Source organism: Canis aureus, chromosome 22 (genome assembly GCF_053574225.1).
Source record: "Canis aureus isolate CA01 chromosome 22, VMU_Caureus_v.1.0, whole genome shotgun sequence".
Taxonomy (NCBI): domain Eukaryota; kingdom Metazoa; phylum Chordata; class Mammalia; order Carnivora; family Canidae; genus Canis; species Canis aureus.
The window spans coordinates 33,138,399-33,153,797 of record NC_135632.1 but is presented as its reverse complement, the minus strand read 5'-3'; the positions used below and the strand labels follow the sequence as shown (position 1 = coordinate 33,153,797).

Genomic DNA, 15,399 nt, shown 5'->3' with positions numbered 1-15,399 from the left:
CGTTTGCTTCAGTCCTAATGTTTTATTTTCACATTCTCATTTGTTGTTTTTCATGCATGTGTCTTAGTGAGTCACCTAACCACAATTATATATTCAAGCATCTGGTGGTTCTGCATGGTACCTTCATTCCTCAGGAGCTATTTAAGTCCCCTGGCATGATGAATTCGTTTTGAGTTCCTTCAAAACACACACACACACACACCCACACACACAGGCACACACACACACACACGTTCTTGATTTTCATTGCTACAGGGAAGCTACCCTACTCTCCACCAGGTGTCAGTAGAAGCAGTTTTAACCACTCTGGCCAACAGGGCCTCTGTTGGAGTCATTTCTCCTGCTGTGTCAGACACTTCCTCAAACCACCCACTTGCTTCCTCTTAAAAGACTAGCTTCCACTCTGAAAAGTGTTCAGAGCGGATGGTCCACCTGCAGAGAAAGGTAGCTCAGAAGAAAGTGCGTTGTAAACACAGCTGGCAGTCAAGTTGATTCTCATAAAACTTTTACTGGCTGGTTACTTCTTTTCTAGCACTACATTATGTGGCCACAGATAGTACCAAGTTCCACTCAGGGTGATTATAAAATGAACGTAGTGGATGCTTTTAGATTCACAGGGAGCTTTTTGTTTGTTTTAAGCTCAGTCTGAGCCCAAGAACCCCACTCCTACCACTGTCTACCTCTAGTCCTCAAAGAAGAAACAGGATTTTACTCAGGCTGTGGCCCTAGAACCTAGCACACAAGGATGGAAGAATAACAGCATGGGTCACCGTCCATTTTGATGTTAGTGACCTTGTCCCTACCCTGAGACCGTTGAACATCCCCAGTGTCATTCTGTTGGTAAGTGGCAGGATCCACACTCTTTCCATGCCACAGTGACTTTTGCCTGGGAGAGAGAAGGAAAAGGAGAATGGAAGAAGGAGAGAAGGGGACAAGGATTTGGCTTGGACAGAGGTTAAAATGAAAAGCAGAAATGAGCCTCACAACAAGATTGTTGAATATGAATTAAAAGGGGTGGGTCGGGTAGAAGTAAAGTCTAATCACTTTACCAAGAACAAAAAAATCAGCCACAGCAAATTAGGCTCAATTTCAATCACAGATCCTGGTTGTCTTGTCTCATTCCCCGAAGGCAAAACACAACTGCTGAAAATCTCAAATGAAAATTATAGCTCTGCCATTCAATAGTCATTTGTTGCTGTCTCCTATGCTGGGCCCTAGTTGCTTGCCCACCATATCCAGCAGAGGAATTCTGTCCCTGCCCTCCGCCCCTAGAGGTGATCCATTCAGACGAACATCTGGGCCACAGCACAAGTACCAGCTACTTCTGTTTTTCCACATCTTTAACACGGCCTTATGTTCCTTTTTAACCAGCCCCATTCCCAGTCTAACTGTGCTGGCTTTTTAAATTGTTTCCTCTTATTGATTTTTTTTTTTTTTACACAACACTGCCAAATAGGGTTAGTTTTACCAAGTGGAAAAGGTGGATCACAGTGTGGTATGATTTGAATATACTTTGCCTCTGTTCTCTTTTATTTGAGTTCTTATTACTATCATCATAAATTTAACCATTATATATTCACTTCATTGAATCCTAGATTTCTTATGAAAATGCAAAGACTTCAGCAAAGGATAACTGGGACAGCATTTAGGAAGTTATAGAAATGGGAACAAATTCATCTGGGCACCCAACCTTCTTTGTTCTATAACAAATTTAAATGACTGTGAAAGATAAGCTAGAAAGGGAAAAAAAATTTCAAAAGGTAAAATTAAGTCTGGAAAAAGGAGAATGGCAGGTGGGAGAGAGGAGAAATATCACTTCCACTTTATCTTGGTGATAATGGGGTTTAGGAAGGTGGACTTCTGTGTTGTTATGAGTCTTCAAACCACCTCAGGATAGCTCAAAGTAGAGGCCAGATAATAGCTCCAATTTCTCACACCTTAGGGATATTTGGGCCTGGCCAGAAGATTAGTAGATCATAATGATAGTGACTACAATAATGATGAACTCTTCCAATACCTTATGTTGATATCCTACTTTTAAATCTATAAAGCAATTTCAAATCCCTTTGGCCCTTATCATAACCCTGAAGGGGTAAGAAGTAAAGAGGCCATCTGAGATGGTTGAGCTACTGAGTTGAGACTCTAAACCATCTGGAATGATACCTGGTCCAGGAATCTTTCCTCTATACCTGGGCTTGAACTTGTTCTTAAAAATGTTTCCCAAATGGCAGAGTAAAGTTTTGATGGAAACGGGCCCTTCCCTCTAAGGGGCAGGGGATACAAAGGGAGACTCCAGAAGGGAGAGGATATTCAAAGTGGAGGCACCTGATGGAGATCCATAACCTCATTGCCTTCCTTGAGAGGTGCAGCCCACTCTGAAGGGATGGCCATTTGTCTTCACCCAGCAGTGTTTCCAGATGCCACAGAGTAATGGTAAGGCCAGAAGGGGGCCAGAGTGGGCCAAGCTGCTCTGGCCCCATCCCATAAACCCCAGCAGTACCCAATGCCCCACCATACCAAATAAACTTAGTAAAAACAGTTGCTTGCTATGTAGACACAACTTCAAGACACATCCTCATGGACTGCCCTCCACTCATATTGCCGTGACCTCTAAAATCCAGGAAGAATAGATTATCCATGTTTGTTCAATGTCAGGTGAGAGAGTGGGTGTGTCCTCCTTTGAGAGCCTTCCTGGTGTTAGTGGTCTCAACTTAGAGTCTGTGGTAAACTAACATTTGGGCATCTGACCTTTTACGCTGAATCAAGAGATTTGTCCATGAAAGCTACCCCTACCCCACCCTAGGGCACTTATGGCTTCCTTGGACAGCCAATGAAGCACCTGTTCAAGTGTTAACAGAGAAGCCCTATATATCTTCCTGTTCTGATGCATCAAGCCACATAATACTCCTAGACCCTTACTCCCAAGAGAGCCAAGGAAGATGGCCTTGAAAAGGCCACCAACACTCTCCTCAGAAAAGGTTGATGTAAAGACGTGAGGAGGATGTGATGTTTCATGTTAATTATGTACAGACTGTATAAGCAATGACTCACTGGACCCATATGGAAAGATTTTTCAAGGGGTGATTTTTACAGTTGTCCCTTCAATGTTGTCATTTCTAGAGGGAAAAGGGAAACACAAGGGGATGAATGGGTGTGCAGTCTGGGCAACTGCACTGGGGTTTACAAGATGGAGTTAAACGGTATTAACTCTGGCCCTAGTCTAGCTTTGTGACCTAGAACACTAAGACAGTAAAATAACAATGATCCCACACAAAGAGGTGCCACCCAAGGGGTTAACCTCCTGAGGAGTCCTCCACATTGCAGCAGAGTTCTCTTTCTCAAAGTGGGTCATTCTCTAAGGAGCTTCCTGAGCTCCCTATTTCCCATATGATGAAGACTGAATTCCATGGCAAACCTGTCAAGACCTGTCATTATCTGGCCCCTAACTACATTTACAGCTTCATTATTGGCCATGTTCTCTTCCCTCCCCACCCCAAATCATGTATCCTCTGCCAAGTTGCTCTACCTTTTGTTCTTTTGTTGTTCTTGAGCCATTCTTTATTCTCCACCTGGAAAATATCCTGTCTCATTTTTTTTTTCCTGTCTCATTTTTCAAAGCCAAGCTCAAATGTCCCTGTGGGTCTTCCTCATAGAGATAGAATTCATCACATTCTCTTTAGTGCCTCCAAACATACCTTTTATCATCTGGTCAACTCTTGTGCTGCTAATGTACAGACTGGTTCTTCACCTAAGCCCCCCAGGGGCAGGTAACATGAATAATTCATCTCAGATGATCCAGAGCTTGCGACGGTGTCTGGTGGCATAAATGGAGTGGTCCTAGACCAAGTCCTTGGGTTGGAGGATTTGTCTTTAGCCTCTAGCCGTTTCTCTGAAACTCATCTTTCTTCCACCCAAAAAGGAATCTACTACTGCTTGTAGGTCCTGTTCGCTGTTCCCCTGACCAAAAATAGCTCACACTTTTTTGTGTTGCAGGATTTCTCTGCCTCTAGTACCCGTGATTCTTAGTCACACTGCATTGAAGAATAAAGAGGTAGACCACACAAAGAGTGGTGGGCAGCAAAGCAAAGTTTATTGAGCAAGACTATAAAGCTTTCAGAGAGGGATAGGGGCCCAAGAGGGCTGGCCTTGGAGTTTTTTAGATGAAGGGTTTTTATGAGCATCTTTGCTGAATATCTTAAGCAATCAGGATGTGGCAAGTCATGCCAATCAGAGCTTTGGTTATGTATTTGTCTCCCTATTAGACTAATGTCCACGTGCTAATGGTCTTTTTTTGCTGACATCTAGGGGTTTTTGTCTTAACTGCCCCTTGCCCATGATAGTGACAAATGTTTTGTGTTAAGTGTCTTATTTTAGGACATTTTGCAGAAGTCATTTCTGCAAAAGCTGCAAAGCAGAACGCTAGTGCATTCCTGTCTAAGCTGTAAAACAGGATGTTCGTGCTGCTTTATTTTAGCTGTCCTGACTCCGTATTTTCTTGTTGGACCCTGGTGCTGACTACCGAACTGGCCAACTAACTACTAACAGCACATCTCTTTTTCATTCTATTCAATAGATTGCATTTATATCAATTTATGTCTTTTCCATGAGCTTTTGCATTTTAACAATCATCAAAGCCTGCAGCCAAAGCTTAATGTGCATCCACACATGAGTTTGGTGGAGGAGGACCCGCAAATCTCCTGAAAATATATGCCAAATCATGTACTCATCTTTCAAGGGAAGGGTCCTATAACTTCCATTATATTCTTTGAGTAGACCAGATCTTGCCACAACCCAAAACAGTTGAGATCCACCAAGCTAAAGCAATGAAGCTTTAAAGAAGAATTTTAGGGAGAAGCATAGAGCAGGCCTTTGCACATCCCCAGAACCGTACCATACACCTGGCATCTGCTTTGTTGCAGAATGAAGACTCTGGTCTTCTCAAGAGAGGCTTAATCTGTCCTGAGAACAAGAGCAGCTTGAGGTTGGGAGATGGTGCGCCTTTGTGCATTTTTTCCTGCCTATAGGTGTGCATCTTCTTCCACCTAAGGTCAAGCAGAGAAAGTCCTCTGTCTCCTTGGCGGGCCCCAGCAGCATCTCTCCAGCCAGACCACTGACATACTGAATTAACGCTTCCCACATGACAGATCCTCACATATTTGAAGACCGTATGACTGTTCACTTTTTTAGACTCCCTTCCACACTTCTTGTAAGACATGGTTTCCATCAGCCTGGACATTCTACATGAGGCTTTCTCTTCAAATATAGCAGCCCAGATGTGGCCTGGCTGTTGTCCTATAGGCTACATTTTTTCCATCCATGCAGCCCAAGCTGGCCTCTGAGCTCCCAGAAGGTTGTAGGGAGCCCAGTGTCTTCCAGAGTCCCTGGACCTACATCCTACGTGTTTGTAATATAATAATTCTATTTGCTTCCCAGTTTCAGAGAACTCAAGGACAACTTCCCTGCCATTTTTTTAAATATATATGTGTTTTAGATGTTTTGGAGATGAATGCCCACTTTTGCATTCTTCCAAGGGGAACAAGTTTCACCTACAGGACATGGCATCAGACAGAGAGTGATTAAGTGAGCAGAAGAAGGAGAGCCCCGAGAAACTGTCCCACCACCTCTTGGCACACTGCACATGCGGCTTGTGTATTTAGCTGCTCCTGGCCAGGGAACTCCGCCTTCCCAGCCAGCTTGTAAAATGGATTATAAATTCCTGGAGGGCCAAGAGCCTCTAGTCTTAGCCTATTTGTATCCCCAGTGTTTATCCCAGTATTAAATGCTCACATTGCATTCATAACAGTGTCTTATTTCTGTTTCCTTAATGTCACTTGCGTCCCTCACCATCTGCTGCCACCACGCTAGTTCTAGGCACTTTCATCCCTCCTCTAGACCTGCCGTAGCCCTCTGACTGGTCTGCTTTGACTAAGTAGCTCTGCAGCTTTAAAAACTCAATTAGGTACTCAAACTCCTCCACTTAAAACTGCAGTATTTAAAAGAATTACCCAGAGGGATGTCTAGGTGGCTCAATGGTTGAGCATCTACCTTTGGCTCAGGTCATGATCCCGGGGTCCTGGGATAGAGTCCTCCAACAAGCTCCCCACAGGGAGCCTACTTTTCCCTTTGCTTATGTCTCTGTCTCTCTCTCTGTGCCTCTCACAAAAATAAATAAAATCTTTAAAAATAATAATAAAAATAAATAAAAGAATTACCCAGAATCATCCCTGTGCCCCAAGTGCAAGAATGAGAAGAAAGCATTAAATCATGACCCATGGAAAGGCCTAGAGAGGACAAGCACCTTCGGGTCCAGAGTTACCTCCACTAGGTAGCCTTTCTGGATAGCCCCTGGTAGGAGTGACCTCTGCCCCCTTTGAATCCCAGGCTGCTCTGAAGAGACACTGAAGGGGAAAGCTGCATACATTTCTGCATTTTTTAAACATGATTCTCTCCCTGTTGGGTTAGAAGCCTCCAGTGGATAGGCCCAGGTGTTATCTTTGGGCAAAGCCTGGGGGACAGCCGAAGCATAGTAGGACATCGATCAGGACCTCTGGACTGACCAACCAAATAAATGAATGACATACAAAAGGAATGTTCTCCATCCCATAGAGCTTGCCCAGGAGACTAAACTGAGTGCCATTCTCCCCCTCAGTTGGTCCTGAGATGCTGACATTATGAGAGGAGCTTCACCTAGAGCATCTGGGATACGGACCAATGCTGGGTCTCCCAGTAGGCTCTTCCCTGCCCATGAGCAGTGGGACTTGCTGAATGAATGATGTGGAATGCTGTATAGACCGTGTCTCGGCCCTTCCAGGACAGAGAGCTGCTTGTCAACTTCTTAGCCACTCCTTTGCCAACACATTGCCACCTGACCCTTCCTCCTCACTGACCTACTCGGTGAAAGCCTTCCCTGAATTTGTTTCCTTTCCTGACGAAAGAAAGGAAAGAAGAAAGAAAGAAAGAAAGAAAGAAAGAAAGAAAGAAAGAAAGAAAGAAAGAGAGAAAGAGAGAAAGAGAGAAAGAGAGAGAGAGAGAGAGAGAGAAAGAAAGAAAGAAAGAAAGAAAGAAAGAAAGAAAGAAAGAAGGAAGGAAGGAAGGAAGGAAGGAAGGAAGGAAGGAAGGAAGGAAGGAAGGAAGGAAGGACTCTTTATTTTCAAGCTTTCTTTATTTTTAAGCTCTTTGGACTTTGTTTTCTCCTTTGGCCCCATGACCACCTGGTGAGCCCCAGGCTCTGGGGGACCTTCTCTGTGTCCACTCCTCAGAACAAAGTCCCTCACTGACCCCATGCTGTGTCATAGAATGGCCAGGAAAAGAGGGCCCAGACACCTGCCTAGAGGGTTCTTAGACTTCCCTGCAATTACATTACAAAACTCTAGAGGTCATTGAAGGAAAACAGCACTAAATACTACCAAATACCATATACTATAATAATAGCAATACTATTATACTATTAATGCTCTGGTAATGGTAATCGTATAGTAGTAGTAATGGTAATACTAAAAGAAAACATTACTACATAGGAAAATTAGTATTAAACTTTGTGGTGACAATATTTTTAAAGCCTTACTAAGATTTTTTTCCTCTTGTTCCTGAGTACTTTCTACTTTACACACAATTCAGAAGCCTATTCAATTGAAATTTTGAAAACAAAGATTATTTTACTTGATGGTATAGCAGAACATAACTGGGATTTTATAGTTTCACCTTTGAGATCATGAAAAGGAGACAAAACTGTTTTGACACACTTGTATTAATATTGTATTTTAATATTAGTGTTATCAGTAGAGACTCTTGGTTGCAAGTGGCAGATACCTGACTTAAACCAGCTTATGTAAACATGGGGACTGTTTTGCTCAGGAAGGATTGAGGAAGCAAACCCTCAGAGAGACAGGAGGGACACAGCTTGCCCTCAGGAAGAGCTGGAAGCTGGGATTGGAGCCAGTGCGTGAGTCTGAGATTGACATCCCTCACTTGGAGAAGCAAGGATATAGACTGAAGATGCTATACCCTAGCCACTCTCAGGAAAAGCAGCAAGTCAGTGTACTGGTAGCATTCTTGAAACTTGAGATGGAAAAAGAGACATGTAATCTTTAATAAAATATTATGTTGAAGACTTATTTATAGAAGGAAACCTGAGATTAAAAATTAAAACATCTTGTCAATTTACACGTATCACAGAGCCCACCGATGCTTCAATTTCCCTAGTTGTGAGTTGAGAGTAATGAATTGCCTCAAACTAATTAATGTATGTGATATTATTTGAAACAAAAACATTATGGAAAATACAGGTTATAACCTGTGGGTTTTTTTCTTGTCTTTTTCTTTGTAGGAGGTGTCAGTGAAAAAAAAGGTCCAGAATGATTACTAACCTATGACTCCCAACAGTATGACAGGTATCTATGTTTTTTTTATTTTCTTTGCATGTCTCCATTTGTGTTCCACCTAAAGAGAAATATAGAGTTTCTAAAAGATCAACCTAAGAGTCTTAGCAACAATTATTTCCAGTATTACTAAATGCAGATACATCCTATGAATACATCCCAACAAATGAGCTTTCATCTTCTTCAGAAATGAGATGCATCATCACCTGAAACCTATGGTGAAGAAATGATAATTCACAGCAAAAGGCTACTTTTTAGCTATCCTGAGATAACCCTTGCACACTAGCTACATTGACTCTTTACATTCACTTAGATCAATATAATAAATGGCTGTATACACTTAATGACTAGGGTCCAGGCATCTTCTCCCAAACGGGCTGTTTATTCCATTTAGCAGTAGAGTCAGAATGGAATATGATTAGATTGCAGCAGGTAAATGAGGTAGCGACTGTTAGCAAGGGACAAAGGAGACAGAATGACCCCCAAGGAACATAAAGTTGCAATAGCATGAATTCTTTGTGCAACACAGAGAGCAGGGGTTCCAAACTCAAAGGTCCCAGGGACCAGGCCAATAACACTAATGCCAGAAACAGATCCGGTGTAAGGGAAAACCACAAATAAAACTGAAGTACTCTTCAGAGAGAAACTTTCCTCCAATCTAGGTGATCACTGACAAGTAGGGATGAAGCCCAGGATGCGCAGATATTTCAAATTTTCAAAAGAAGTTGGAAATCCAGCTTTTAAATGAAATAGTCCCACTCACAAATATTAACGATTAACTTATAAAAAAGTCAAAGACTCAGGGGCCCATTAAAATATGTCTGCTGACTGGAAGAAACCCATGTCCTATCAGTTTTCTCAGTTTACAACCTCTGCTACCTACCTTCCAGCCTAGCACCAAGCCCCTACCAATTCTTGCAGTTCCTATGGCAGCAGGGCAGATACCCACAGATCTCTGCATGTCATGGGCACAGCGTGACCTTTGATAACCCATTCATGTCACCTCCTTACCCAGTGACAGACTAAACACTCAGGACAATTTCTCCAAGAATCCATTACCCAGGAGACCTGAGAAATTGAAGTGACCTCGAGTTGCCATTCAGCCTTCTGCAAGTTTGGAAGCCTCCCAATGACTATACACTGCCTCTCTCAGCATCATTGCTCTGCCCTTCTACCCACCTATACTGGAGCTCTTGGTACAGCAAAAAAGATGGGTTACCCAGATGGCTCCGTCAGTTGGGTGTCTGCCTTCAGCTTGAGTTGTGATCCCAGGGTCCTGGGATCCAGTCTTGTGTTGGACTCCCTGCTCGGCAGGAAGTCTGCTTCTCCCTCTCCCTCTACTCCTCCCTGCCCCACTCACTTATACTCTCTCTCTCTTTTTCTCTCAAATAAATAAATAAAATAAAATCTTATAAAAAAAAAAAAGATGGAGTGGCTGAACAAACCAGAGTAATTCATACCAGTAGGTGAGGGCCTCAGAACCACATCTCACTCCTTCCCCCTATTTTTACTCAGTAACAGGCATCAAAACATACTCACCTCCTTCTATTCCACTGACGACCCAGCCAAAAATCCTCTCCCACTTAAATTTCACCTATTCTATGTCATAAACCTGGTCATTCAGTAGAAAATTAGTATAGATAAACCTTAGCTAGCTCCTTCATTTTTACTGATGAGTGGGGATCTCAGCCAGAAGGAATGAAACATAAGTCTTGGCAGGTACAGCCCCATGTGAGCACAGATACCCAACAGCAGGTATCCATACTGCAAAACCTAGGGAAAGTGCCCCTCTGATATAGGATAGTGTGGGATCAAGTGCAACACAAGGGTGGTTCGATACTCCACAATAATCTGCCCACTAGAAAAAGCCTCCAAAGATACAGTCTCAGAGAACATATCCATCTGAGACATAACGAAATTGCAAAGCTTGGTATAGAAGTGGGTAATACAATAGTTTTTACTTGCCATGGGGTTGGTTCCAGATAAAGGTCAAGAAGTGAGCATCCATTCCAGGTTCCTATAGAACAGAGGTCAGCAATTCTTTTTAAAGAGCCAATATAGTAAATATCTCGGGCATTGCTGACTACTCAGTTCTGCCATTGTAGCGCAAAAATCCATGGACTGTATAGACAAATGGGTTGTTTATGTGTCAACAAAACTTTATTTACAAAACAGGCAGCAGGCCAGCTTTGGCCCAAGGACCGTAGTTCACAGACCTCTGCTTCTAGAGTCCAAAGTAGTCCAGACCATCTTATTGTTGAGCATAACCCCCAAGGCAAAGTCCACTCATCTCCAAGACTCAGCTAGGAATCTCGGCTTACCCCAAGACAGTTCTAAACTGAGCCAGCTTTTCAGCTGATTTTGTAGAAGCCAAGATGCCTTCCTTGCATACTGAGCTGGAAGCCCAGGTGCCTTCCAATGGAGGAGGGATTTTTTCCTTCCCAGCATTTGCTTCATAGTGTGGAAACTAACAGTAGTTCTATTTGCAAAAGAAAATCTATTCCATACACACATATGCTCAGTGCATGTTAATGGACTCAGCTGAGAAAATTATTACTTTAGACTCCCTTGTTTGTGGACGAAATAAAACAGTATCCTTTTCTCTCTCTCTTTTGCTATGATCTCAGGCTTTGTGTTTATTTTAAGAAACCTAAAGAGCTTCTTTATATGGAAGACCATAGCAAAGTTGTAAGCCATTGGAACTAAGTGCTTGCTTTAGGAGTATAATTTAAAGGGCAAATGTGCATATTTTCTTCTTTGAAAAACATAATAGGTAATATTACTGTTATGCAATACAGCTATCAATTAACCTTTATGAAAATAAAGCCATTCTTTAAATGAACAAGAATAAGAACATTGAATCTGTTTTCCTAAAAGCAAGCAGACCAGCATTTTCAGATAAAAGAGCCACGTTGTTGGTATGTAGTCTCTCTCAGCCAGAATGCTTAATAAATTTGTATGTTTAGCATTAACACAAATGGAAATTTGGTTATTTTCTGGGGTTATTTATCCATCAGCTACAATGGAGTGGGGTCTTGCCAAAATGTTCTCATTGCTTTACCTAGTTTGAAATTAGGATTGCATGAAATCACTCATTGAAAAACACTGATTCTTAATGGAGAAAGTAAGAAAGTGCCTTATTATGGTATTTTATTAATCTGGAATTAAGCACTGCTTCCTAAGTAATCTGAGGGGAATTCTGCTAACATTTATGGCATCATAATGAGCTCTACTTTGCATAAAACCATGATTCACCATATAGGGGAGTTTGTTCCAAGATATGAATACCTAAAAATTCAAATACCAAAGTTAGAGGCTTTTGGCCTTGGTGCAAAAGAAAACTAAGAACCCTGACTTCTCCACATGTGCCTGAAGAAGCCGAAACAAGGACCTGTTGTTTGCATTGAACCAGGCTTTATGAAATTAGGATATGACATAAAATTAGCACAGAATTTAATGTTTCCATCCAGTCAGGCCCCCTGTCATTTAAAGTCCCAGTATCATGAATCCTTCTGTGTGAATAAAATATTCCCCATTCAGTTGTTTAAACTCTATCTCTTCTTCGTGGCCTGCTTGTCCATTTAACTTCCCTGTTGTGATGTTTGCCCTTTTTCTTTTTCTTTCTCTAGCTATTACTATGGAGTGTATCCTAGGCACTAAGGGAAGGTTGTTAGCAAGGATATGACTGTTTTCATTGTTTGACCCAACATTTCCATCATATGATCTCCAGATTGCTTGTTTGGGGCTGGGCTCATGTGTCAAGCAAAGGAAAGAATTACACACTTTTTTTTTAATTGCATTTTTTTAAAAAAATTCACATTTCTCATGACCTCTGAGATGGAATTTTTTTTACATGTTTATTGACCACTTATATTTCTTCATCTATAACTCACTTGTTTGTATTTATTGTCTACATGCTTGTTATGGATTTTATATTTTTCTCATGATGTATAGAAGCAATTTACTATATTTTAGAATAATAACTGAGCCTATCACCTAATCTGTCAAGATCTGGAATTCCTTATTAAATGAGAAAGGGAGACCAGTTCTTCTCTTGTTCTCCTACTTTTACAATACTTCCCATTTGAACATGTATAAATCACATTTTCTTAAAGTAGAGCATGGGGGCATTGATGGTTGCATGTAAAGAAAAAAAGTAACCTGGAGTAATGTTTTCTGTGTTTTAAGACTATCCTAATGAACAAGTTTTTCAGAGTCAAACAAAACATCTAAGTTGGGAAAACAATATTTTATTGTAAGCCCACGTCACTTTTCAGAGGCGGCTCTCCAAGTTTTCCTTAGGCTTTCCACATGCTCCTTATAACCATTTCATTCCTTCAGAAAGAGAATCACAGTTGTGTTTATGTCCTGTGATCTAAGTAGATCATCTTTTCATGGAATCAGGAGGCTACTGTCAGCAAAATAAGACACTATTCAAAGATAACTAATGCAAACAGTATACATATTGTTACTGTTTCCTGCTGTCAATAACTACTCTTCTGAAATAGGATTTTGGTCATGGCTATTTGGTAATCCATCATTTACTGGTAAACTCTCTGATTGTTGGACTTCTAATATAATGTTACTTGAGTACTGGTTTGTACATAAATTTGCACCTCTGATTGCTTCCTCAGGATAAAACTCTACTAAGTAAAAAATGCTAAATTAAAGGAACTAAACATCTTTAAAAACCTCTTCTGTTGCCAGATTGTAACCAGATTATTAGACCAGCTGAGACACCCACCAGTAGTACAGCATCCATGTAATCATAAATCTTCCAAATTTGGAGCTTTTTGGTAGTTAATTTTTGAAGTCATTTATTAGACAAAATTTTATCACAGCTCTTCAAAACTTTATGTTTTTCTTACTGATAATGAATTTGACTACACACACACACACACACACACACATACTGGCCACTAAAAAGTTTTTTGTAACTTCCCTGTTCATTTAACTTTTCCATTGTGCCATTATCTTTTTCTTATGATTTATACATATATATTTTTTAAGAAAATAATTCATTGTCATTAATATTATAATTATTTTCCAATTGTAGTATTTTTTTCATTTTTGGTAATACTTGACCTTTAAATTTTTTTTCTTAATTTTTCTTGAAAAATAATGAAATAATAATAAATTTTTGAAATAATCCCATACTAACAGAAAAGTTTGTAAGATTAGTTCAAAGAATCCCCAGCTACCCTCTACCCAGAGTCCTCAAATGTTAATATTTTATCACGTTTGCTTAATTCTTTTCCTTCTATCTCACCTGTATGATTTTTTATTTTGAACCATTTACAAATAAGTTGTAAACATGATAGCATGGCGTTTTTCAACATATCCAAGTTTTTCGTTTTTATACAGTAAGCTCTATTGGAGTGTCACCCTATGATTTATGTCTTTGTTGTCAAGCTTAGAAATGTCTTCTAGTGAGTACTGATGGGCAGAGCTCAACAGGATCTGTGTTATGAGTCAGCATTTCTATTCCAACATACAGTTCTTTTTAATGAGACACAGGGATGACTGGTTAAAGCTGAAGATTTTCTCAATAAATACCTTCTCATATTTGTCTTTTATGCACCAACCATCCACCCAGAGTATGCTAGCCCTAGCCTTTGAAGGCAGGGAGGGAAAGCCTGGCAGTGCTGGAGGTCTTTCTGTCCCCTCTCCCAAAGTCAGGACCTCCAAACCCCACGTCTTTGTACTGGTTACCCATGCAAAGAACACAACCACAGAAGCCAGACATGGCACTCTGCTTCCTTTCCCACGTTGCTACAGGAGCTGGGAGACTTTATATTGATTTGTACACTCCTGGTATAGTTCTTCTGAAAGAGCATCTAGAGACTTATTTCACTTTCTTCCAAGTTCCTGTTTCCCTGGTTGTGGCCAAAAATAAAACATGGCCTTGGATTCCATAGAGCCTGCTATGCACATTACAAATGTTGCCACAAATAGTTTTGGAGAAGGAAAAATACCAACTCGCCCAAATAGCTAGCTCCACTGTTGGTGGAGCCAATTACAAAAAGGAACTTTGATTTAATGTCTTGGGCATTTACCCACATGAAGCACTGGCGACCATTTTGCTCCTACTTCAGCACAGTATCACTGCTACAAGAAACAAAAATCGCCCTGAAAGCAGGCTAGAAAGGAAACATCAGTCTTCCCCAAAATGCCTTAAAGGCAGAAGGGAGGTTACTATACCCGTAACACACAGAAAATCCTTAAGTTCCTCCCTAGATGTCTCTCCCGTAGATCCCTCCTCACGGTTACTGCTGAAACCTCTTGTCCTCTTCTCTCTCTCTCTCTCTCTCTCTCCCCTAAGGCTAAAAATCCTGGTGTGGTGGCTCTGCACACGCTGCTTCCCGTCCCCATGCCTGTCAGGATTCCCTTCCCTCTTCTCCTCCCATCTACCCACCCTGTTAACTCTACCTCCTCTTTTCCTTTGAAGCTTGTGGGCTTCCCCTCTCTCCTCCGCCATTTGCATCCCACTGAGCAAAATAAATACATCTTCCTTCCTAAGGAACTCACCTTAGAAAGCAAGGGAAGGAAAAACCATAAATGCGTATAATTTTACATCCCCTCACCCCCATCACGCACAAATTGGTAGAAGAAAATCACTGCATGGTATTCAGTCAGGGGAGGAGCCCAGAACCACAGTTCAAGATTTTTTCCCAGTTTTCCCCATAAGAAGGGAGAAAACAAGAAAGCCGAGAGAGAGAGAGAGAGAGAGAGAGAGAGAGAATGAATTTCTGCACAAACAACACATCACCCTTTTCTTTGACACAAAAGCAAATACTTCTCTTTTCTCAGAAAACAAAAGGAATGGTGATCCTTTGCACAGCACAAATTGATAAAGGATGCCAGACTTTGCCATATAGTCTACCTAAAGAAAAACTGGCCCTCTTGTACTCTGATGGTCTCTGTACTCCCATCACTCACTTCTTTTTAATTTCCTGAACTTTTCCTAGGACAAACTTTCTACTGAAAAGTATGGAACTTTCTGAAAGAAGATTTTTTAAAT

The 15,399-nt window shown here is 41.1% G+C and overlaps 1 protein-coding gene across 18 annotated transcripts in view; it reads left to right on the top strand.

The window, feature by feature from the left end:
* The window catches only part of THRB (thyroid hormone receptor beta), a 371,044-nt gene that overhangs the window by 261,982 nt on the left and 93,663 nt on the right, over positions 1-15,399 (top strand). For all 18 annotated transcript variants that reach the window (XM_077865408.1, XM_077865416.1, XM_077865411.1 and 15 more), the window contains one exon: positions 8,327-8,390. In XM_077865408.1, the coding sequence (XP_077721534.1) occupies positions 8,369-8,390 (22 nt within the window). In that variant the 5' untranslated portion in view covers positions 8,327-8,368. The remainder of the gene's footprint in view (positions 1-8,326; positions 8,391-15,399) is intronic.